We start from the raw sequence: 27,174 nt of genomic DNA on the forward strand, positions 1-27,174 counted from the left end.
GCATTTGTGGATAAACTCCCAGGCTGCGATACACTGGAGTGGTATCTATATTGTTGCTCAGGCAGTACTGGTTGATGTGGCAGTTAAAAAAAACGTTCATTTTTTTGGACCTGCATATTTATCTGTTTTGGAATGCAGCTGTTTCCTTCTTGAGTTTCAAATATAGGCCCTATAGTCACATATCACACACACACACTTGCGTGCACTCACACACACACACACATGCACACACAGACTGTACATTTAAAACAAAGAGTAGGTGAAGAGGGTTTGAGGTACTTCTAGGCTGGTGACCAGTTACCAAAGAAATCCTAGTTGGAAATAAAGTATGTAAATTTACTTGGAGTACCACAGTGTTCTGTCTCTTGGGGACATAAATGTCCTAGCGGGCCATGGGGAGGGCAAAGGCAGCTATCTTGAAGCAATCACATCAGTTATAATGCTTCTAAAGCAGAAAAATGTTTTTATAAACAAAAATGGAGCTCTTGAGTCCTTGCTTCCAAGATGACAAAAAAGTACTCTCACTCCCAACTATTAAATACAATCTAAAACAAATGCCTTACCAAAATTATACCAGTTTTAGCTTGTTTATTTCTGAGGAAAAGGGGAACATACAGTGAGCCTCCTTTAGGGCCTCTCCTGTTTTCCCCCCTAAGATAGCCAGGCAGATGGTTTCTAACTGCTTTAAAAATCTTTAGAACCAGAAACAACTATTCTTTTCACTTTTTAAAGTATATTTTATTGATTATGCTGTTACAGTTGTCCCAATTTTCCCCTCTCTGTCCCACTCTGCTCAGTACCCTCCTTCTCTCCAGCAACACCCCCTTAGTTCATGTCCATGGGTTGTGTGTGTCAGTTCTTGGCTTCTCCCTTTCCTATACTACTTCTGACACCCCCCTGTCTATTTTATACCTACCAATTATGCTTCTTTTTAAATAATAACAATTTTACTTATTTATTTTGCTTTTTTAAATTTAAAGATCTTATTTATTTTTAGAGAGGAGGGAAGCAAGGGGGAGAAACATCAATGTGTGGTTGCCTATTGAGCGCCCCCAACTGGGGATCTGGCCTGCAACCCAGGCATGTGCCCTCACTGGGAATCGAACCTGCAACCCTTCGGTTTGCAGGCCAGCACTCAACCCACTGAGCCACACCAGTCAGGGCCCAATTATGCTTCTTAATTCCTGCAACCTTTCCCAATTTGACCCCCTTCCCCATTCTAGTTTATAACCCTTCAGATGATCTTCATATCTATAATTCTGTTCCTGTCGTGGTTATTTGCTTAAGTTTGTGTTTTTAGATTCAGTTGTTGATAGTTGCAAACTTGTTGCTATTTTAATGTTCATAATTTTGATCATCTTCTTTTTCTTAAATAAGTCCCTTTAACATTTCATGTAATAACTGCTCAGTGAGGATGAACTCCTTTAGCTTTACCTTGTCTGGGAAGCATTTTATCTGCCCTTCCATTCTAAACGATAGCTTTGCTGGATAGAGTAGTCTTGGTTGTAGGTCCTTGCTTTTTATCATTTTGAATGCTTCTTGCCAGCAAAGTTTCTTTTGATAAACCAGCTGATAGTCTTATGGGAACTCCTTTGTAGGTAACTCTCTTCTTTTCTCCTGCTGCCTTTAAGATTCTCTCTTTATCTTTAATCTTTGGCATTTTAATTATGATGTGTCTTAGTGTGGTCCTCTTTGGGTCCAACTTGTTTGGGACTCTGTGCTTCCTGGACTTGTATGTCTATCTCCTTCACCATATTAGGGAAGTTTTCTTTCATTATTTTTTCACATAAGTTTTCAATTTCTTGCTCTTCCTCTTCTCCTTCTGGCATGCCTATGATTTGGATGTTGGTACATTTAAAGTTAAAGCTAAGTGTCGCTGGTTCGATCTTCCAGTCAGGGCACATCAGAGAAGGAAAACTCTGATTCCAAAAAACCTCCGCTGCCTTGCGGCATACCTCTTCAGGGGAAAGGCTAAGGGAGTAAACCCCGACAGAAAATCCGGAGCCGGAGTCCCTAAGGCGGTTTGACGTTGTAGTCAACACCGGCAACTCCTGCGGCGCACCTGAACCCAAGCTGTATCGACTCCGTCTTTCCCTTGGACCCTTCAGCTGCGAAGAGAGGGGGGGGTCTGCTGCATGGGCAACAGCAGACCCTCCATATCACCCTGCCCAGGCTCTGTAGCTTCAGCTTCACTGGAGAGGACACTCCAGCGTCATCGCAAGATGTCGATTCAACACGGGAGGAGACAGATACCGTGTCACTCCCGAGTCAGACTGCACAACCATTCTCGGCGGTGCAGATAGACTCTTAAGAAGCTACACCATCGTCTCTCGAGACGGATGGCTGCCGACGACGACATTTAAAGTTGTCCTAGAGGTTCCTAAACCTCTCCTCATTTTTCTGCATTCTTGTTTCTTCTTTTTGTTCTGGTTGAATGTTTATTTCTTCCTTTTGTTACATATCATTGATTTGAATTACCACTTCCTTCCCTTAACTGATGGTTTCCTGTATATTTTTCTTTATTTCACTTTATGTTTTTTCTGTACTCTATGAGTTCTCTGAGCATCTTTATCACCAATGTTTTTAACTCTGCATCTGATAGGTTGGCTATCCCTGTTTTGCTCAGTTCTTTTTTTCTGGGGTTTTGTTCTGTTCTTTGGTGTCTTCATTCACACCAGATCCGATGGCAAGCTCTACAACCTGGCCCGTCTACGAGCCAAGACCAAAGTCAAAGAGGTGCTCATCCGTGAGATGCTCTTCGCCGACGACGCAGCTTTGACATCACACTCCGAAGAGGGACTCCAGCAGCTAGTCACTTGCCTTTCCCACGCATGCAAGGAGTTTGGACTAGCCATCAGCCTGACGAAGACGAATGTTATGGCTCAAGGCACGGGGACTCCCCCATGCATCACCATCGACGGATACACCCTGGAGGTTGTCAACGACTTCACTTACCTCGGGTCCACCATCTCGAGCTCTCTGTCAGTCGACTTGGAGGTCAACCGGAGAATCGCCAGGGCAGCCACAGTTATGGCCAGACTGAACCGGCGAGCGTGGAACAATTCCAGCCTCACTGAGAAAACCAGACTGCGCATCTACCAAGCCTGCGTACTCAGCACTCTCCTCTATGGCAGCGAGACGTGGACCACCTACGCAAGGCACGAAAGGAAACTCAACAGCTTCCACATGAGGTGCCTGCGACGCGTCCTGCATGTCGCCTGGCAGGATAAGGTCCCCAACACCAAGGTGCTGAAGCGAGCCAATATGAGCAGTTTGCATGCAGTTCTTAGCGAGAGACGCCTCAGGTGGCTCGGCCATGTCAAAAGAATGGATGCAGGCCGTATCCCCAAAGACCTCCTCTACGGCGAGCTAGCAGAAGGCAAGAGGATGACAGGGCGCCCAAAACTGCGGTTCAAAGACATCTGCAAAAAGGACATGACACAATGCTCCATCAATCTCAACACATGGGAAGTTCAAGCAGACGACCGCCTAGCCTGGAGGCTCGCGGTCAGGCAAGGTACGTCACGCGCGGAGGCTGCGCGCAACGAGGAGGCGGCCCAGAAAAGATCGAGGCGGAAGCAGTGTCAACAGCAGCAACAACGGCCATCTGCCTTCACCTGTACCAAGTGCGGCAGGGATTGTCACTCCCGAATCGGACTGCACAGCCATTCTCGGCGGTGCAGATAGACTCTCAAGAAGCTACGCCATCGTCTCTCGAGACGGACGGCTGCCGACGACGATGTTCTGTTCTTTCATTTGAGCCATATTTCTTTGCCTTCTCAATTAGGCAGCATCCCTGTATTTGTTTCTGTGTATTAGGTAGAGCTGCCTTTACTGCTTGTCTTAGTAATGTGGCCGATAAAGTAAAGATACCTGTAAATTGTGTGGGGTGGTAGCCTTAGGTAATTACCAGGGCAAGGCAACCCACTTCACTCCTCTGGGGCTTTGTTTGTGGTGGTGGAGGGGCTTGGAGAGGGGACAATGCCACTTCCTGGCTTCTGGTGATTTTCCAGGCACTCACCCCATTTCTAGTAACTTCACCTACTTCCTGTATGTGATTGATGCCCTTCCAGTTGCTGCCCTGGGGTTTGTATATGTTCTAAGATCACGTGGGCCCTTTAAGCGGCAAACATCCAGAAGTTTCTTCTGATGCCCCTAACTCCACTATTTTTTACAGCCACAGGTAGTGGGAGTTTATCATCCTGGTGCTGGAACCCTGGGCTGTATGGTCTGGCCTGGAGCTGGGATTGCTTGTTCCTAGGGTATTGTTCCTTATTTTTAACCACCACAGGTAATTATGGGGCTGTCTGTTCTGTTGCCACTGCTTGTCTGAGCCATTCCACCTCTTCATTCTGTCTCCATCTCTGTGACTCCGCCCCTCCTACCTGTCTAGATGAATGTGGCTTCTTTAAATCCCTGGTTCTCGGACTTCCATATAGCTTGGTATTTTGACAGTTCTGGTCATTATTTGTTTTTGAGATCTGGTTGTAATTCTTTCTATGGTGTGCAAGGAGGCAAAGCATGTCTACCTACGCCTCCATCCTGGCCAGAAGCCCGCAACTACTCTTTTCAAACTCTCATATAAATAAACTAGTTAAAAAAAATAAGATAATAGAATTATTGTATTCTATGCTCAAAAAACAACAACAGCAACAACAAAAAACGGGTAATGGCTAAATCAAAAAATACCTTGAGACAAATGAAAATGGAAATGTATCCTACCAAAATTATGTGATGCAGCAAAAGCAGTTCTAAAGAGAAGTTTATAGCAATAAATGCCTACCTCGAGAAATAAGAAAGATCTCAAACACCCTAACTCAAGAAACTAGGGGAAAAAAAGTCAGAATTTAGTAGAAGGAAGGAAATAACAAATATTAGAGCAGAAATAAATGAAGTAGAAACTAAAGAGATAATAGAAAAAAACAGTGCAATTAAAAGCTGGTTATTTGAAAACTGACAGACCTTTAGCTAGATTCACCAAGAGAAAGAGAGAGAGAGAACTGAAATAAATAAAAGAAATAAGAAATGAAAGAGACTTTACAACTGATACCACAGAAATACAAAAACACACGACAGACTACTATGAACAATTATATGCCAACAAACTGAACAACTTAGAAGAAATGGGTAAATTCCTGGAATGATACCACCTATTAAGACTGAATCATGATGAAATAGAAAATCTGAACAGACCAATTACAAGTACGTAAGGAGGTTAAATCAGTAATCAAAAAACTTCCAAACAAACAAAAGTTCAGATCTGGAAGGTATCACTGATGGATTTTTACCAAACACTCAGAGAAGAAGTAATACCAATCGTTCTCAAACTCTCACAAAAAACAGGTGAGAAGGGAATGCTTCCAAATCATTTGACAAGGCGAGCATTACCCTGATACAAAAACCATACAAGAAAATTACAGGCCAATATCCTTGATAAACATACATGCAAAATTTGTCACCAAAATATTAGCAAACCATATTCAACAATACAGTAAAAGGATCATACACCATGATCAAGAATAATTTACTCCAGGGATGCAAAGATGGTTTAACACCTGCAAATCAATCAGTGTGATATACCACATTATAAAAAAAAAGGATAAAACTATATATGAGCATCTCCATATATGTAGAAAAAAAATTGACAAAATTCAACATCCATTTATGATAAAATCTCTCAACAAAGTCGGTATAGAGGGCATAACCTTAACATACTAAAGGCCATATGTGACAAGCCCACAGCTAACAACTGTGGAAAGCTGAATGTTTTTCCAGCTAAGATCAAGAACAAGACAAGGATGCCCATTCTTGCCACTTTTATTCAACATAATACTAGCCTAGTAAGAGCAATTAGGCAAGAAAAATAAATAAAAGGCATCCAAATCGGAAAGGAAGAAGTAAAAATGTTATATTTGCAGCTGACATAATATATATAAAAAACCTGAAAGACTCCATCAAAAAACTGTTAGAATAAGCAAATTCAATAATGTTGCAGAATACAAAATCAATACACAAAAATCTGTTGCATTTCTGTACACTAATAATGAACTATCAGAAACAAATTAAGAAAATAATTCCATTTAAAATTACACAGAAAGGAATAAAATACCTAGAAAAACATTTAACCAAGTCATTAATAAAAGAAATTGAAAAACACATAAAATACAAAGATATTTTATGTTCACAGACTGAAAAAATTAAATTGTTAAAATGTCCATACTACCTAGAGCAATCTACAGATCAAATGCCATCCCTATCAAAATTCTAATGGCATTTTTCACAGAAATAGAACAAAGAACCCCCCCCTACAATTTGTATGGAGCCATAAAAGACCCCAAATAGCCAAAGCAATCTTGAAAAAGAACTGATCCAGCGGCATCACACTCACTGATTTTAAACTATTGGGTTGGCCAAAAAGTCCATTTAGTTTTTCTGTTTAATAAAACACATATTTTTCATTTTCACCAATAATTTTATTGATTTGGTTATTTTGAGTATGTTGGCTATCTCCCGCATGGTATAACATTGATTTTCTCAATTAATGTCTCCACTTGATCACTGTCAACTTCAACTGGTCTACCCAATCATAGGGCATTGTTCAGCAAGAAATCTCCAGTACAAAACTTCATAAACCACTTTTTTTTTTTTTTGGCAAACTACATTTGACATGTTTGATCAGTCACAGCACCTTCTTCATACACTGCATAAATCTTTTGTTCCAGTTGCGTTTTTACCTTTCTTGAAAATATAAAGCATAATATGCTAAAAATATTGAATATTTTTTCATTTTCAATATTAAAATGGCTACACAAAAATTCACCAATTTTGATAAGTTGTTTTTAAGTGCACACTGATGTGACAGCTCTCACAATACAATCTAACAAAATTGTTTTGAATGAAGTTAAAGACAACTAAGCACTACTAGAGACATCTTAAGGAGAAAACCAAATGAACTTCTTGGCCAACCCAATATATTATAAAGCTTTAGTAAGTAAAACAATATGGTACTGGCATAAAAGCAGACACAAAGAGAAACAGAATAGGGAGGCCAGAAATAAACAGACATGTATGTGGGCAATTAATTTATGACAAAGAAGCCAAGAATATAGGATGTGGAAAGAAAAGTCTCTTCAATAAATGGTGTTGGAAAAACTGGACGGCCACATGCAAAAGAATGAAACTGGACCACTATCTTATGCCATACACAAAAAATTAATTTAAAATGGATTAAAGACTTGAATGTAAGACATGAAATCTTAAAATTCCTAGAAAAAAAAAACATGGGTGGTAAGCTCTTTGACATAGTTTTTGGCAAAAAATTTTTGAACTTGACATTAAAAACAAAGGCAACAAAAGCAAAAACTAACAGGTCTACGTTAAGCTAAAAAGCTTTTGCACAGCAAAGGAAACCATCAACAAAATGAAAATGTAACCTACCAAATGGGAGAAAATATTTTCAAATCATATATATGATAAGGGTTTATATCCAAAATACATTAAAAAACCATACAGTTCAACAGGCCAAAAAACCAAACTCCCTGATTTAAAAATAGGCAGAAGATCTGAATAGACATTTTTCCACAGAAGACATCAGATGGCCAATAGGCATATGAAAATATGCTCTATATTACTAATTATCAGGCAAATGCAAATCAAAACCACAATGAGGTATCGCCTTATACCTGTAAGAATGGTTATTATCAAGAAGACAAGAAATAAATGCTGGAGAGGATGTGGAGAAAATTCCACTGTTGGTGGAAATGTACACTGGGGCAGTCCCTATAGAAATCAGTATAGAGGTTCCTTAAAAAAAATTAGAACTACCCTACGATCCAGGAATTCCACTTGTATTTATCTGCAGAAAATGAAAACACAAAATCAAAAAGATATATGCACCCACATGTTCATTGCAGCATTATTTAAAATAGCCATGGAAACAACCTAAGTGTCCATTTGATGGATGAATGGCTAAAGAAATTCTGATACATATAATGGAATATTATTCAGTCATAAAAAATGAAATATTGCTATTTGTGACAACATAAATGGACCTTGAGGACATTATGCTAAGCTAAATAAGTCAGAGAGAGAAAGACAAATACCATATGATCTCTGAGCCCTGGCTTGCTGGCTCAGAATCGTCCCATACACCAAAAAGGCTGTGGGAGCGTCGGCCTGCGAGCCAACTGTCGCTGGTTCGATTCCCAGTTAGGGCATATGACTAGGTTGCACGTCAGGTCCCCAGTTAGGGGCACGAGTGAGAGGCAACCACACAGTGATGTTTCTCTCCCTCTCTTTCTCCTTTCCCCTCTCTCTAAAAATGAATAAATAAATAAACAAAACAAAACAAATAAATAAGTAAAAATTTTTTTTAAGCAAAGGTTGTGGGTTCGATCCCCATTCTGGGTGTGTATGAGAGGCAATCAATCGATGTTTCTCTCTCACATCGATGTTTCTTTCCCTCTCTTCCTTCCCCTCTTCCCCTCTCTCTACAATCAATAAGCATGTCCTCAAGTAAGGATTAAAAAAAGAACCCAAACAAACAAAAAATCCTCCCAAAAGTAACAACAACAACAAAAAACAAACTCATAGATAAAGAGAACAGATTGGTGGTTGTCAGAGGCAGGAATGGCAGGTGGAAGAAGTGGATGAACTGTTCTTGTCTTTAACTTAAATAAACTGAATAATAATAAAAAGGAGAGCATAACAGAATTGTCATACTTTATACTGTAAAAGGGTGTTGGTAATGGTTATTATCAAAAAGAAAAGAGATAGTGTTGCTGAGGATGAAGAAAAGGGAACCTCTGTGCACTATTCATAGAAATGTAAACCGATGCAGCCACTATAGAAGAAGATTAGTCCAAAAATTAAATATAGAACTACCAAATGATCCAGTAATTCCACTTTTAGGTATATATTGAAAGGAAATAAAATCACTATCTCAAAAAGATATCTGCATTTCTATGTTCACTACAGCATTATTTATAATAGCCAAGACATAAAAACAACTTACACATCCACTGATGGATAAACAGGTAAGAAAATGTATTTATATACAATGGAATATTAATAGCCATAAAAATGAAGTGAATTCTGCCATTTGTGACAGCATGGAGAAACCTTGAGGGTATTAAGCCTAGTGAAGTAAGTGAGACAGAGAAAGACTAATACTGAATGATCTCATTTATATGTGGAATCGAAAAAACTGAATTCACAGATACGGAGAACAGATTGATGGTTGCCAAAGTCAGAGGCTGTTGAGAGGGGTGAAGGGGACAAAAGGTGCAAATTCCCAGTTATAAGGTAAATTGAGTCCTGGAGATATAACTACAGTGAACAATACTGTATTATATATTTGAAAGTTGCTTACAGAGTAGATCTTGAAAGTTCTTATCATAAGAAAAAATTGTCACTATGTGAGGTGATGGATGTTAACTTATTGTGGCAATCATTTGGCAATATATACAATATATCAAAAATTACATTGTATACTTAAAGCTAATACAATGTTATGTCAGTTATCTCTGAATAAAATGGGGGCATGGGGTGGTGCTTTGTAGAGAAAGAACTTTAGTTTAAATAAATATCAGGAGATTAGTTTAAATGTAGCCAAAGTTAATTAAAGACATGCATTTATAAAGTTGTCCTTTATGACCTACTTTAATTCTTCTATTACTTCTCTATTAAAACCACCTTACATTGTATGCACAATCAGATTAGTATTTTTTCTTCATATCTAACCTAGAGTGCCTACTCACTATGTCATTGTAAGGTTGTTCTTGTTGTTCCTTCAATATTAAATATGAGAAGGCTAGGACATGTACAGTTAATCTGGGAGGTAACTAATTTCCTAAAGTATTTTTTTACCCATAGCATATCATCCTCTATGAGACTTCTAAAATAAGAGTATTGAAAAGAAACACATATTTTTATATATAAAGGAAACAATCATATTATCTGGCAATTTGCCACTCCTAAAATACTAGAAAGTCAATATTCAGTAAGTATTCATTGAATGCCTATTACTTGCCAGAGAACACTTAAAGTGACCTTTACTGTCATTTTATACTGCTCCTTGTGATGTAAGACTAATAAAGTAGATCTCCAGACAAATAATATTCCCAGAAATAGACGGATACTTCATAACAAAGAGGAGGTCAGTTTATCAGGAGTACACAAATAATTGTAAATGGGTATGCAAATAACAGAGCTTAAAAATACACACACACACACACACACACAAAAATTGACAGAATTCAAAATAAGCAGAAAAATTTCAACTATACTTGAAGATTTATCACTCCTTTCTCAGCAATTAACAGGCTGGACCCCTCCACCCCAATCACAAAATGTTTTTTTAGTAAAGTGATGGGAGAGCTAAAACTCTATCAAGCATCTGGACCTTACTGATATTTATAGAACACTAGGCAATAACTAAAGAATACCATTCCCTTCAAGAGCATACTGTATGCTCACCGAGATGGACCATGTGCAACTAAAATGTAATCCTGTTCATGTTTATGCATGTGGGGGAGGTGCTTCATGCTAAGGCATGCTGCGAAGTTTATATGTTCTGCTAAACTAGACCAGGCAGGTTCATTTACAAGAGGAGCCTGGTGAACTACATTCAGCCACTGCTTGGCCCCACATGCTTCATGACGACAAATACCTATCACTAAAGGATGCAAAACGAGTAAAGAGAATTAGCACACCGATGCTCTCAGCTTTAGCTCTGTCTGGCATGCAACACTCTGACCCAGAGAACTTTCTGATTGGTACTGTGTATTTCACCTTCTTTCACACCATCAGAATAAAGTCATTTGGAAAGCTTCCCATCTTCACAGTATATACCCCTTCTACAACTTACCTCATCATCCTTCTTGGCTGTGTTTGCTAGTGCAAGGTCTACACAAGTCCCATCATTTTAAGAAGTATAACACCAAAACACAGACTTTTCAAGGAGAACTGACTTGAAAAGAGTGAGAATCCAGGGAGTGCAAGGGTACCAATATGTGTGAACTTATTAATCATAATTATTATTTTTTTCTAAGAAAAGGATTTCCTTAGTCAAACCTCCAGGGCATCTGATCAAAGGATGATATTGCCAAAGGTGGACTATGTTTTCCAGCCATTTGGCCCAGAAAGGAGAATTAGACAGTGTCCTGGCAACTGTTTAACAGAGCAGCAATCCATAATAGACAGGGAAAGAGCTCTTTAGACTGACTTTGTAAAAAGCCTTTATTTAATCCTCTTCATTTTTGAGGACAGTTTGAGAGTGATGTCGAAGCCCTAGGGGATATCCTTAGTAGGCACTCTAAGAATTTCTGACCCTGAGAATTCAGAGCATTCTTCTATAAATAGAAACAAAGGTTTTAGTTCACAGTGCAGGTTGCTTTAAAAAAAAAAAAAGAAAAGACTACGTATTTATATTTAATTACCATAAAAAGTACAGCCCAAATCTACTGGCAGAGTACTTGGTCAATTTGATACAAGTCTCTATAAATCTTACCAGGAAACTGTAAAATCACAGTAGATAATGATACTTTATTTATAAAATCACAACAGGAGAAATTTAATTATATGCCCTGGAAGTTCTCCCAAAATATATTTAAAAATTATAAAAGTGACTATTAACACACAATGAGAAAAAAAAGCCACAAAATCCAAACCCCACTATGTCAGAAGCACAGCAAGACACAGGAATCATGTGAAAACGAGACACCAGACAGCATACCAAAAGATTTTATGAATTACAGAAAAACAACATGTGAGAATGATTGTGTAAAAAAAAAAAAAAAAAAAGCAAACAAACAAAAAAACATTTCTATAGTTAAGGAAAGCTGTTTCTCACCGTTCTGAACAAAATGGCTGAACTAAGATCATCTGATTGGCTATGCCCATATACCCTCCTCCTCATCCTACGGGGAGGGAGATGACAAAGGGAACAGTGCCCCAGAGCAGCATGGGAATGAAAAAGAGTTGGTTAGTATTTAAAACAAAGACATAAGCATAAGTAGTAGGAGAAAATGGTCTCTAATTTCTTGACTCTTTTTATATTAGATTCTAATTCCCTAAACTTACCAAAATTAGTAATTAGTTTGTCATTACAGTTCTATGCTTCCTACCTTTCCAAGATGCTTTCTCTATCCCAGGGCTTAGCTGGGCAAAATGATCAAGTTGGAGACCTTTCTTCATTACTTGCTTTTTCTTTAATCTTTCTCCACTTCTGTTTACCTCCCACTAATACCAGGCATCCAACTTCTTGTATTTATTATCAAAACCTGTTTCAAGGAAAAGGTCTAATACTCATATTGTAAACATGGGCATAAATTTAATCCCGGGGATCTAGAAGCAAGTGGAGAAAGCTAAATGACTTCTTGGAAGAAAAAAGACTGCTGACCCCACGCAGATAGATCTCTATCTTGCATACATTAAAGACTGGCTTACCAAAAATATAAGGCTTGCCTCAACTGCTTCAGTAAAGGTCATCATACTATGGCTATACCTTCTGAATGTTAGAAAAAAAATTGCAATTTGGATATTATTGCTGTTTTCGTCTGTAATAGTTCTTCTCCCAACACTATGGCTATCATTTAGTGGAGATGTTTAGTGGGGGAGTTTCCCTTGACTTTTTGATCATATGGATGTAATTATTTAACTATTATTTCTCCCCCTCAGCTATACATTTTAAGATTGAGTGTGATGGAGATGTTGAAATCTGATTTTTGGCAATGGGATATGAGGTAATCTGTTCACCACTCTCTCCCATCCATCATTTTCAAGATCTTGGGAGAGTTTCCTTCTTTCAAAAAACTACAGTTGTATATGGTTCCCTTCAGACTCATCATTGCCTCTTTTGCATTGAGGAGAGGTTGAAGGCAACAATTTTCCTGGAGAATGACATATACTGGAGGGATCCACCAAGGAAATGGAGTAAAGAAACTATGTTTTAATTTTCATGTTTAAAAGGTGGAAGAGCAGAGACTTTAAAATCTGCCGTTACAGAATAGTTGCCTTTACACTGAGTTCTGCCTCACTGAGCTCACAAAACTCTTATGTTTCTAATAAGGCAATATTTCTTTACTAAGAAAAGCAGGACAGTTAGAAATTAGTATGTGTCTCTGAAAAGATTAAGATTTTTTCTCAACCCAATTCAACGATTCTTTATTGTCCTCAAAGCCTTTGAATATCTCTCCTTAAAACATTCAGAATAACCCACCAGCTTCCTGTACTGAAACTGAATTTGTGTTTTAAACTATGTGAAGGAATTTTCAGAAACTGATTATTTTTATTTTTCTAACTTATACTCAAGAATCTGTAGCATGACAGTACAAAATACATCAAAATAAAAGCATATGGTTGTTAATAAAACATGCAACAGCAGACTTACCTGGTCTGGGGAGGGTTTATGATTGCTTTGATTGGAATGGGAAGATTTGAAGTGGTCATCCTCATAGTTGTCCGCCATTAGCTTCATTCGATTTTGCGTCTAAGAGCAAATGATTCATAAGGTTAAATTTAGGTTAAAATTCTTTGACACTATTAAGCAACAAGTGCCTTAAGAATGTCATAAGAAAGGATAAAACTAATCCTGTCTGAAATAAAATAAACAGGATTTCTGAGGATACTGGGGGGAAAAAAGTTTAGGTACAGTTATGGAGTGAATTGTATCACCCCAAAATTCATTTTGGAGCCCTGTCCCCCAATGGGACTGTATATAGAGATAGTCTTTAGGAGGTATTTAAGGTTAAATGACATCACTGGGGGGGGGGGCAGTTCCTAATAGGATAGGACTGTGGCCTTGTAAGAAGAGGAGAGATATCCCCCCTCCTTTTTCTCTCTGCCATGTGAGGACATAGCAAGAAGGCGGCTTCTCCAAGCCGGGAAGAGAGCTCTCATCAGGAAATGAATCAGCTGGCACCATGATCTTGGACTTCCCAGCCTCCAGAATGGTGAAAAAATAAAGTTCTGTTGTATAAGCCACCAACTGTGTGGTATTTTGTTGTGGCAGCCTGAGCAAACTAAGATAGTCACCTAATTGGTACAGAAATTTAGGGGGGGAGGATGATATTATCAAAATAAGTACTTTAAGCAGTGCTTGTTTTTATTTTTAAAAAATAAAGACTGGATTATATTATACATAGGATAAGACTCTTTAACTATTTTTTCACTTCATGATAATATACAAACTCATCTTTCCAGGCTACTGTAAGAGCTACTAATGCTTTTAAACAAACTATTCCATTTGGGGGGAAGTTATATAACATACAGACAATAAATATTAGGGAAAAATTATTATACATAAATGAAATGCTTATATACCTAGAAAATCTTAGACAATCAATTGAAAAACTATTACAATAAAGTCCAGTAATGTGATCAGGTAACAGTGGGGAACTGTAGCAGTGCGCAACTGTAACCCACCCTACCATTCTTTTGACGTTGTTTCTGTAAGTACTGACTCTAACATGTAGCTTACAGATGGACAGCATGTTGGTATAAGAATTCTAGGAACTAACTTCAAAATACAGTATACAAACTCTAACCTTTAGGCATCTGAGCTCTGGGAGATTTGCTGACAGCCAAACTTAAAGCCAGGATGATGTGAAGCCAGGATGACTAAATCAGGATGATGCACACTGGAGCATCACTTGCCTTATTGGTAGGCACTGTGCTGGTCTCGACATAGAGAAATTTTCAACCCCTTCCCTTGATCTCTTTGTTCTGTTTCCCTTTCTGTCCTTATGAAAAACTCTGCCTCTAATGAAGTCTGGAGATGGGCTTTGAGATATGAGTCTCCCATCTTCCCAGGGAGATGGGCTTTGAGACAAGAGTACCCCATCTTCCAGGTTGCCAGCACCTGAATAAACCACGCTGCATTACATCAAAGCATGCCTCTTGAGTATTGGCTTTTGAAGTGGCAGGCAGCTGGACTTGTACTTGGTTACAATTAGACAGAAGCTACATATATAACATTCAATATCTTTTCTTCAAACCATAAACAAATAATTGAGGTTGTGAAAATAAGTCAAGATTCTGAAATCCTCTTCTTCAACCATAGACTAGAAGAGAATTATTACCATTACTTTCTCTTCTCAATGTTTACCAAAAAGGAGGCCTGAATTGGTGATTTCTATGTGATTGGTAAACTTAAGCCCTGAGTACATAAAATATATATATATGGAGGACCCCAAAAAGTCCTGGAATTCATTTATAAAAAATTACATATTAATGTGTTTAAACTTCAGTCACCTTCAAAGTACTCTCCATCTGATGCAATACATCTATCAAGACACTTTTTTTCACTGCTCAAAAGTTTTTGAACTTGTTGATTTTGATGCCTTTAAGTGCTTCTGCCATTTTTTGTTTCATCTCTTCCACATTGGCAAAATATTTCCCTTTGAGGACTTTTTTTACCCGAGGAAACAAACAGACAAAAAAGTTGCTTGGGGCAAGATTGAGTGGATAGGGAGGGTAGGGCAAAAGGGTTATGCCATTTTGGTCAAAAACTGCTGAAAACAGCACAGTGTGGGCAAGTACATTCATAAATCACCCATCATGAAATGGGCAAACGCATTGAGTCTTCCAAAAAAAAAATTCACTGAAGCCGAATGCAGCCTCTCACATCACCAGCTGGTACACTGATACAGATGGGTTCCTAAGACACTCACCTAGCAGGGGAATTGTGGTTTTTTATTTGCCCCCCCCTCATATATTTTATAAATTACAATTAACATTTTATATATATATAACATTTATATATAAAAATCTTATATATATGCACTCATATAACATTTTAGAAAATTCACTTTGCAGTGCAAGCAATTCAGAAAATGTAGGATACACCATACATAAAATCAAACAGCAATATATATTGATTGTCACTAAATATTATTCCACAATCTAATTTAAACTGGTTGTACATGATTCAATTGAATGGATGTTTAATGAGTCTCATAGTGTTAAGCATTTAGTTCTTCATATATTCCTCCCTCTACTATAAAGTGAAAGCAAAGAAAATATGTATCAAAAATTATCTGCGATAACAAATTTGTCTAAGATAACTTACAGTGACCTTGAAAATATGCAGGATAAGTTTTCTTACGTATTGGGTGACATATGGAAAGTCTTCTACAAAGTAGCTCTTGGAAAAGGAGGAATGAGAAAAGAAAGGGCAAAGTACTGTAACCAGAAAGTAAGCAAAACATCTGCATGTCATTCATCTGGTTAGGGAACTTTTCCATGTCAACTTTGATAAGAATGTACAGTGACAGTGTACTTGTCTAGTTATTTTCCTAGAACATAATGCACTTAATCTTTAATACCTGATAACTTTGGTAAGTCAAAAAAACTTAAGAACTAATAAAGCACACAAATTCCCCTTCAAGGCAGAATACATTTCAAGTTATTTCTCAGGAATGAGTGTGAAAGCCTCCCAAAGGAACTGTTCATATGAGACAGATAAGATGAAAGACCGCTCATGTAAGAGAATGAAGAAATAATCATAAGAACATCTCCATTTTGAAAAGACACAAAGATTATCAAAGTTCAGTGTTCCCAGGCCTAGTGTTCAGAAATGGTGTGTGAAGCTTGTTCTCTGCATCGTCATCAGGGTTGAACACTAAATATCTGATGACTCACAGAGCATTAGGTATTATACAGATTACAGAAATGACTCTGTGCTCTTAAGAAGCTCTTGTATTATGCTCTTTTTAAGATAAGGCCAACAAAACAAGCAAAAGAAATAAGTCCTTCATGCTTTACTGACATGAAAGGTATTTTATATCCAAATATTTTCTCTCTTGAACCATGCCATGTACATGTGCAGAGAGCTGAATCTGTTCCAATGACATAAAAAAATAAATATTAAAAAAAGAAAAGGAAGAACTTGCTGAAATACACTTCTTTAGCTGTAAATGCATATCTATGTATATAGGTGTACAAATCCTTCCAAAGAAGAGGAGTTCATTGTTTATTCTGTTCACCTTTTCTTCTAAGGCTAAGATGTTGATGCCCGAACAAGGTGTTACAGAAACTGTATTTCACAGAAAAATTCTTAATTAAGCTAAAAAACAGTACGTTAGTATTAAAAGAAAAGGTTTGAATTCTGATCAGAGCTATCTAGTTGTTCATTAATCTTTGCTTTTTGGTTTGTGATAGTGCTATTAACTTTGCTAAATAAGTTTTAGAAATAATTATATGGTAGGAATGCAGATTTGTGCCACTGTGGAAAGCAGTGTGGAGATATCTCAAAAAAAAACTAAAAATGGATCTGCCTTCTGACCCAGTGATCCTACTTCTGGGAATATATTCAAAGGAACCCAAAACACTAATTTGAAAGAACATAAGCATCCCTATGTTCACTGCAGCGTTATTTACAATCGCCAAGATATGGAAGCAGCCCAAGTACACATGAATAGATGAGTGGATAAAACAACTATGGGACATTTACACAATGGAATTCTACTCGGCCATAGAAAGGAAGAAAATTTTACCCTTTGCAACAGCATGGATGGACTTAAGAGAACATTATGCTAAGTGAAATCAGCTAGTCAGAGAAAGACAAATATATGATTTCAGTCATATGTGGAATCTAGTGAACAACTGAACTAACAAGGAAAATGGGGGCAGTCTCAGAGAACAGGCTGACAGCTAAGGCAGGGGGAGGTTAGGGGGTGGGGGGTGAGCAAACAGGAGAAAGGGCTCGTGGACAGGGACAACAGTGCGGTGATTGTGGCAGGGAGGGGAGCACAGGGAGACTGCATGGTAATGACAAAAATACAATAAAAAATTTAGAAAAAGAAATTTACTTAGGAATACTCTGAGATATTTTAGAAAACACGTCATAAATACATTTAACCTTACTAATTTTAATTAATCCCAATTATGATATTATTTAAGCAAGTACTAAGATTATATCCACATAGATTTGTTAAACCTTGAAAATAACTTTCTTATAGTGAATTTTAATTAAACTTTAATTTGTTATATTGGTATATGAAATACAAAATGAGAAAAAGCATATCCTTATCAGTTTTAGTGAGGTGAGTTAGATTGTGTTAGTTATAAATTTAACAAAATTGCAACAATAAAACTTAGCCAGTAGCTATTCTTGAGTTGTTTCTTGTGTTTGTTACTTTATACATATTGACGGAAGACTTCCTTTCTAGCGTGGGAAGTTCCTCTTCCATTGGTTAGACAATGGAAGCCTTGGGAGGAGCTCAGGAAAAGCGGAGAAGCAGCGCAGCAGGAAGGGGACAGCACCAGGATTAGAAGAAATAACTGGGCTGAATCGAGCCCCGCAGCTGTCACGGTGAGGTTACCTTTACATCTCACCTCGTCATCTCAGCTGGGGTGGAACATCTATAATAGGAAAGTGTGTCTTCTACTGATTTTGTTTTGATTTTTAAATAAATCAGCTTGATAGTTTAATTTTGGTCCTGATTAGTACTTTTAGTTTACTGATGAAATCATGAAACTTATTATCCTGCAAACACTTTCTATGACCACATTATAAAGAATCTCAGCGGGAGCAACCCAAAGCTGACCAATTTTCCCCACAATTGCTATGCTATTTTTAAAAACGTTTTTATTACTTTGAGCATTTTTGAACATTTACATAGTGTAAGAGTTTATAACAGTAAAAGTAAGTCTACTTCCTAATCCTGACAGTTCCTCTATAAGCGGCTTACCACAGTTACCGCTTTCTTGCATGTATTCCTAATGCATACACATGCACACATACACTTTTCCTGCCAATAAATGGTAGCATACTCTATTCACTATTTTGTGCTATTTTTCCACCTAACTACATCTTGAACCATCTTCCATATCAGTAAATAAATGGCTGCCTCATTCTCTTTGCTGATGTACATTTAGGTTAATTCTAATATATTGCTATTAACAAACAGTGCTATAAAGAATAATCTTGTACATATGAGAAACCAACAAATTGTTAAAACTAAATATAATTATGTTATATATCACCATTCCTCCAAATAACAGTTTTTCCCTAATGTAAAGAACCTAAATTTGTTTGGTCATACAGCTGGAGTTGTTATAAAGTCCAGGTCCTTAAGATACACACCTGGTTTCACAGAAAAAAAGGGGAGTGCAAATCTAAGAACATCCATATGTCTAGTGGACTTTTAATTGATTTAAATAAAAAACAATGAACAATGATGGTATTAAAAATGTATATAGCTGTTAGAAAAAATCATTTCTATTTGATATGGAAAGGTCAAATATATTCAAATGTAGCATTTGTATTGTAGCATTTCTGAAGCTTATGGAAATAATGACATAAGCGCACATTATATTTTCATTATTGGTAAAACATCTAAGAATTATAGTTGTAGGCTCTGTTTACTGTCTATAAAAGATTTCTTAATCCTTCAATAGAGACCTAGAGTGACATCAGATTAAATCACTGTTAAAATTATTATACTGTGACGAACAGGAATATGATAGAGGTAGTTTGTGAGGCTCCTTATGAATAAGAAGGCATTCTTCCAAACTGTTCTATTATTTCCTTCACTTGTTTCTTTATATCAGTGTCACATCTTCGTAATGAAGACATACACAGAGGACAGCATATGTCAAATAATAACCACACAGGGAGCACTGTGAGCACCCTTTTCCTTCCCCAGGTCTTCTTCCCATTCCAGGTATAAGTCTCTATCTGTTTGGGTATTTTTATTTGTTTGTTTTTAGGTACAGGGTTAGGATTAAGGATGGGGTTAAGGCTGAGGTAGGTACAGGTTTACAGTTAGGGTTAAGGTTGAAGTAGGCACAGGTTCACAGGTTTGAAGTTAGGTATCAGGTTTTTGGTTAGGGCTAGTGTTGTGGTTAGGTGTAGGGTGAAGGTTAATGTTAGGGTTAAGGTTAGGTTAGGTTACTGTTAAGTTTAGGGTTAGGGCAATGGAGAAATTAGGTACAGGGTTAGATTTAGAGTTAGGGTTAAGGTTACCATGAGGTTTAGGGCTAGAAATGAAGTAGGGTCCACCTGGTATTTCTTAACTCCATAAACGTAGTCATTTTTCACTGAGTTGCTCAATCTAAAAATCTCAGAATCATTCTTGGACTTCTCCTTTTCCATTAATGTCTACACCCTATTAAGCCTCAGAGTCCTACTGAGTCTATTTCCAAATACAGGGTGAACAAAGTAGGGTTACAGAGACTTCCGGCCAAGATGGAGGCTTAGACGGACACGCTAGGTCTCCCTCTACAACTATAGAGGAATACAACTACTTCAAAACAAAGGATAACTAGAAATTCCAGAAAATAAAACTACACGGAAGTCCAACATATGAAGTTATAAACCAGCGGTGCCATTTGGGCAGGTAAGAGTTAAAGAGGGCAGCGCTGTTTGCGGTCGCACCCGGAGCGGCGGGGCGGCAGGGCGGCGAGGAGTCCCGGCAGCCAAGCCCCTGGCGATGCGCGACCCCGGCGCTGGGGAGAGCGGCCGCCGCATCGCCTTGAACAGTGAGGCCCAGGGGGGCGGGAGGACGGATCCCGGTCTCCTAGCTGAATAACTGTGTGAATCCATCTTGGACCCCCGCCCCCAAAGAAAGCACCACAGGGCTGCGAAATAGGTCGCGGACAGGCAGGCGCCGGCCGGTCGCTGATTTGTGACGCGTACACAGGCACTGCCCCCGACAGCCGGCCCAAGAAAACAAAACGCATCTGTCAAAATGAGGCACACAACTATAGAAATCCCGGTGACACAGCTCACCAGACAGCAGATAGAGAACCTGACAGATGAACAGATAAGAAACCTGTCAGAGGCTCAGTTCTGGGCCACTGTTATCAGGTGGCTTACAGAATTCACAAAAGAGCAGGAAAAAGATATGAAAGAAGCGAAAAACTTTCATAACGAAAGGAACAAAACAGCATACGAGACAGAAGGAAAGGAAATAAAATCCAGAGTTCATTTCAACAAACTGGAATATGGAGAAGGAACAAGCAGTCAACCAATGCAGCGAGAGGAAATGGGAAGCAACAATGAAAGGATCAGAAACCTCTGGGACAGCTATAAAAGGCCCAACATAAGAATCATTGGTTTGCCAGAGAATGAGGAAGATGAACTAGAACTTGAAAAACTGAGTGAAAATATAATAAAGGAGAACTTCCCAGACTTGGGGAAGGGAATAGACCTGCAGGTCCAGGAAGCAAGGAGAGTTCCCAAGAGACTGGACCCAGGGAGAACCACTCCAAGACACATTATAATCAAAATGTCAAAAATTAAAGATAAAGAGAGAATCTTAAAAGCAGCAAGAGAGAAGAAAAGAATTATGTACAAAGGGGTCCCAATTAGACTATCAGCTGACTTCTCAAGGGAAACCCTACAGGCAAGAAGGGACTGGCAAGAAATATTCAAAGTAATGAAAATCCAAAACCTACAACCACGAATACTCTATCCAGCGAAATTGTCATTCAGAATAGAAGGACAGAGAAAGTGTTTCCAGGACAAAATAAAACTGAAAGAGTTCATTAGATCCAAACCACTGTTATATGAGATGTTAAAGGGACTGGTTTAAAAAAAAAAACAGAAGCTAGGGAGATGAAACAAAGGCAAACTAAATAGGCAACGAGAGGGGAAGAGGAACTGTGGGTACGGGAAGCATATCGGGGGGAGGTCAACAGGGAGGGGGAATGGGGAAAGGGAGGGAGATGATATAGGAATTGGGGATCAAGGTAGGAGGGAATGGAATAGACGGAGAGAGGTTGGGAGGAACTGTATGCACAACTAATGGACATAATCTAAAAGGGGGGGACAACTGGAGGGAGGGGGGCCACCGGGTGGAGGGGAGCAGAGGGAAGGGAAATTGGCACAAATGTAATAATTTAATCAATAAAACACATTAAATCTGAAAAAAAAAAAAAAAAGTAGGGTTACAGTTGTGAGTACAAAGTTTATTCTTGTATTATTATTAACCTACTTTTGCCCACTCTTGTATTTCCCTTATAAGTAACTGCACTGTTTCACCTGCATTACCACTGGTTTACTATTTTATTACTTCTCTAAATTGTTATTACAGTTATCTTCCAGTAGAAAATTTGATCTCGACACTATCCTTCCTTAAAAAAATCCACTGACAGCAGGCAGCCACCACAATGAACAACATATCAAGACCCTTTCCTATCTGGCTACATCCTCCCATTACAGCCTCATTTTCTCAAGGCTTTTTTTTTTTTTTTTTTTTTGTAATTTATTGAGATTACATTATCCTACTTTTCTCCCTCACTTTAATTCTAAATGTTAAACCATCTCTAAATTAAGATAGACTGTACTTAGTAATAGTGTACTTCTACATATTGCTGAAATTGCTAATATTTCATTTACAATTTTTGCATCTTCATCTGTAGACAATATGAGCCTCAGATTTTTTTATATTGTCTCCAGTTTTAGCATTAAAGTTATGCTAAACTCATGAAATGAGTCAGAGAACTTTCTTTTATTGTATTTTTGTAACAATTATTATAAGTTAGAAATTATTTGCTATTTTATGGTGAAACTTATCTCTAAAAACAACTAGGTTCTGTATCTACTGGTAAAAAAAATTTTAAACTGACTTAGGTTTCAAGGGGACTAGTCAGGTGTGATAAATTATATAACTTGTATAAAGTTACTCTTATTTTCCTATGATTTTATCTTATTTTTTCAACTGTGTAATATTTGTTAAGAAATACAGTTTCATTTCCTTCAAATATTATATAAAAAGGTACATATAAAAGGGTACAAATAAGTAAATATGTGAATGCTTCAGAAACATTTTAAATAATTCCTATTATGTAATAATTTTCAAAAATATAAACCTCTTTAACATAAAGTAATTCATTGTCTGATACTGAACTTAGGGCATGCTGAAAGAACAATCTCTTTTTAAAAAACTTTTAAATTAATTTTTATTGCATTTTTCCATTACCAAGACAGTGTGATATTGGCATAGCGATAGAAAAATACACCAATGGAATGGAACTGCAAGTCCAGAAACAAACATTACAGGGGTACCAAGACAATGTAACGGAAAAAGAACACTTTTCAATAAATGGTGCTGGGAACAAATGGATACCCACAGGCATAAAAATGATGTTAGCCCTCTATCTTGCAACATATGAAAGAATTGCCCTTGCCAGTATGGCTTAGTTGATTGGGCATCGGCCTGCAGACTGAAAGGTCACAGGTCCAATTCCTGGTGAGGGCACATGACCGGGTTACAAGTTTGGTCCCGAATCAGGGTGCGTGCAGGAGGCAACCAATTGATGTTTCTCTCTCACATTCTCTAGAATGAACTCAAAATGGATCATAGACCTAAATGTAAGAGCTAAAACTATAAAACTTATAAGAAAACAAAGGAATAAACTTTCATGACCTTGAGTTAGGCAAGGATTTGGAGATATGACATCAAAAGTGTATAAGTGGTAGAAGAAAAAGCCAAGTAAATTAGACTACATCAAAATTAAAAACTTTATGCTGCAAACTATACCATTAAGAAAGCAAAAGACAACCCACAAAATGGAAGGAAATATTTACAAATCATATATATGATAAAGGACTTGTATCCAATCCAATAATTTGGTGCTAAACAGAAATGTTTAATATTCTCCCTTCAAATAAAAGAACTTTCCTTAGTAAATATACAGAAATTAGGTTTAAATTACTGAATGCTTTTTATTAAAATATTTTTCTCCTGTTAGAGGAAAAGCTAAGCAGGCAGAGGGGTGATCTTTAAGAATGCTAAGCACTTTAAACATACACAGAAAAAAAAAGCACTTTAGATAACAAAAATCAACATTCTTAAAGAAGTTTTGAGGGAATTTTATCTTTTCTTTTTATAAAATTGTGGTCCATGTATGGAAAAGGAAAGAATGGCACCAACTCAAAATATAAGTTAACTATAAATTGCACATTCAGTTGCATGCACACGGAAGTATTATTAAATAAATCCAGGGGATAGGAAAGCATTTAGATTCTTACTGGAAACTATTCATACTAATAGTAACTGACGTAAGGCCACACTCTGCAATACCACCTTTCTTCCTTAAAAAAGGATGTTTCTGTACGTATGAGCTCGCATAGACTTTTATATGTGGTTAAATTGTTAAAATTGACATACAATGACCAGTGTACTCTTGGTGTCTTCTCTATTCTCCAAGTTACTTCTTTTTTGTGTGAAATTGAGTTAATTAGCTTTTAGTCTTCTGTGTAGAGGGGAAAAAGAAAGCTGATGTTCATTAAAATTGGGCCTAAGAAAAAGTTTAAGTTATAGAAGAGCATCTTTAATGATTTCATATTTTTTATGCTTGTTGAAACACCTCATTTATCACTTGATAAACTCAAGTATTTGAGAAACTTTGATTTCTAGAAATAAAGAAGCAGCACCAGGCATAGGTAGATTCTAATAAGAAACAGATATCCATTAAGAACCATTTAAAAGTTTAAACATTATACATATAATGCTACACCCCACCATAAACCCACCCACGCACAGACATAGGGAAGGTAGAGAGAAGATGGCAGCTTGTTTAGGGACATTGGGACCCAAAGAATGACACAAATGGTGTTTCCTGGATTTCCTTTTGCCTCTTATATGCAGATCTGGAGCTGCTGAAACTGGCACCCTGGACATGACAAGCCACAGACAACAAAAGCCTGTGTTCTCCAGCCAAAGAAGTCTAGAAAGGAAAGGGGCAGCCCAGCAAGGGAGCAGAATTTTAGGTAATAATCACTCTACTCCAAGAGCCACAGAAAAAACTGTGCCCCACTGCCAACCATGGAAGCAAAGGTAAGCTAAGACTTCTACTGTCACTTCCCCTGTCTGCAGCGAAGGCTCTCAGAGGAGGCCAAGGCGGGAGACAGGGCTGTCAGACCCAGTTGGCAGTAACAAAGCCTCCCCTCCAGTGCCAGCGGAGCCAGGGTGGATGGAGGGGTGGGTCACCCCTGGGAGCAGTCAGAGGAGGCCACGGAGAGTCAGGCCTCCCACTACTACACAGCAGTATGGAGGCCGCCCTCACACTCCGCCCTGTGGTGCCTATGGCAGATTCCTGCCCCTCCCAGGCAAGGATACACCAGTGCAGATGTGGTGTGAATATGAACTCACACCTCTGCCTAGCTGTAACAGGGAGCCCACTCCTTGGGTGTCAACAGAGGCCAAGTGGGAAACCTCGACTTCAACCTCCACTGGGCAGTGATGAGGCAGCATCTTTCTCTTTCCTTGCTGAAGTGTGCCGAAGAAAACCAGTTAAAATAGAAAGTTTAAATAAGATCCAGAGTTGCATAATACAATACCCCAAATGTCTACGCTTCAGTAAAAAAACAAACAAACAAACAAAAAAAAACTACTACTCATCATACCCCAAACCAGGAAAATCTCAAACTGAATGAAAAAAAGACAACTATATTTAAAGGTACAGCAGGACTGAAAACATTCTCCTTGCCAGTAGGGTTAAGTACTTGAGAAACAGCTGACTGGCTATCAAAGCTGTTCCGTGTAGGGCCAGGAAGTCATAAGGTGCTTTAGTTTCTCCCTTCCCACCATGTGGGTACTCTCTCCACCATCCAGCCTTCTTTCATCTCCTTCCCATTCAATCCTAGGACAGGTGCAGTGAATCAAGAGGAGCTTAGGAAGTGGGGCCATGTGTATCTGAGCGGAGACCTCATCTCATATCAGCAGCTTCTAGAAAACTTCTAGGTCAGGAAAACCTATCTCAGTCTCAGTTTCTGCAGCAATTTGACCATGGTTAATCCACAACTGGATTCATCTAATTGACCAAAACTCAGGTCTAACTAGTTCTATTTTGGTAGTAATTAAACTTCTACTTCCTGGAGAAATGACAATACCTGGACTTTCTAAGTATGTTCAGGTAGGTACGTGTGACTTTCCTTTCTGTTTTCAGGTTTAAAAAACTCCTTCTTTGTCACAAATGCAGCTCCTTTCCATTTTGATTAATGATAATAACAATTATTAATTTTATCAACACATTGATTTATTAATCAATATTAATAGAGTTGTTACTTATTGTATTATTGATTTTTAAAAATTATTTTATTTTATTTTTTAATATGTTTTATTGATTATGCTGTTACAGTTGTCCCAATTTCCCTTCCCTCTGCTCCCCTCCACCCGGTGGCACCCCTCCCTCCAGTTGTCCCCCCCTTTAAGTCCATGTCCATTGGTTGTGCATATAGTTCTTCTCAGCCTCTTCCTGTCTACTCCATTCCCTCCTACTGTGCTTCTTAATTCCTGTACCATCTCCCTCCCTTACCCCCTTACCCCTCCCTGCTGACCTCCCCCCAATATGTTCCCCATACCTATAATTCTTTTTCCACTCTCGTTGCCTACTTAGTTTGCCTTTGTTTCGATTCCCTAGCTTCTGTTGTTGGCTCTTGTGATGCAGTTTTCATTTTAGTGTTCATAGTTTTGATCCTTCTTTTTCTAAACCACTCCCTTTAACATCTCATATAATAGTGGTTTGGATCTAATGAACTCAGTTTTATTTTGTCCTGGAGGCACTTTCTCTGCCCTTCTATTCTGAATGACAATTTCGCTGGATAGAGTATTCATGGTTGTAGGTTCTGGATTTTCATTACTTTGAATATTTCTTGCCAGTCCCTTCTTGCCTGCAGGGTCTCCCTTGAGAAGTCAGCTGATAGTCTAATTGGGACCCCTTTGTACATGATTCTTTTCTTCTCTCTTGCTGCTTTTAAGATTCTCTCTTTATCTTTAACTTTTGACATTTTGATTATAATGTGTCTTGGAGTGGTTCTCCCTGGGTCCAGTTTTTCTGGAACTCTCTGTGCTTCCTGGACCTGTAAGTCTATTTCCTTCCCCAAGTTTGGGAAGCTCTGCTTTATTATATTTTTACTTAATTTTTCAATTTCTAGTTCTTCTTCGCCCTCTGGCAATCCTATTATTCTTATGTTCGATCTCTTATAACTGTCCCAGAGGTTTCTGATCCTCTCCTCATTTTCCTTGCTTCCTGTTTCCTCTCTCTGCACTGGTTGACTGTTTGTTCCTTCTGTTCTGGTTTGTTGATTTGAACTCTGGATTTTATTTTCTCACCATCTGTCTCGTATGTGGTTTTGTTCTTTTCAGTACAAGTGTTTTTCAATTCTTTCTCATCTTTTTCCAGATCTTTTGTTAATTCTGTAAGCCGCCTGATAACAATGGC

The 27,174-nt window shown here is 38.1% G+C and overlaps 1 protein-coding gene across 3 annotated transcripts in view; it reads right to left on the reverse strand.

Moving 5' to 3' along the window:
* The window catches only part of ERC1 (ELKS/RAB6-interacting/CAST family member 1), a 520,356-nt gene that overhangs the window by 69,662 nt on the left and 423,520 nt on the right, over positions 1 to 27,174 (reverse strand). For 2 of the 3 annotated variants that reach the window (XM_090273803.1, XM_090273802.1), the window contains 2 exons: positions 13,391 to 13,489; positions 11,852 to 11,918 (listed from right to left, as the gene is read on the reverse strand). In XM_090273803.1, coding sequence (XP_090129929.1) covers positions 11,892 to 11,918; positions 13,391 to 13,489 — 126 coding nt within the window. In that variant the 3' untranslated portion in view covers positions 11,852 to 11,891. The remainder of the gene's footprint in view (positions 1 to 11,851; positions 11,919 to 13,390; positions 13,490 to 27,174) is intronic. The other variant, XM_090273801.1, reaches the window with a different exon arrangement.

Source organism: Furipterus horrens, unplaced genomic scaffold (genome assembly GCF_987537825.1).
Source record: "Furipterus horrens unplaced genomic scaffold, mFurHor1.1.pri manual_scaffold_4, whole genome shotgun sequence".
Classification (NCBI taxonomy): Eukaryota; Metazoa; Chordata; class Mammalia; order Chiroptera; family Furipteridae; genus Furipterus; species Furipterus horrens.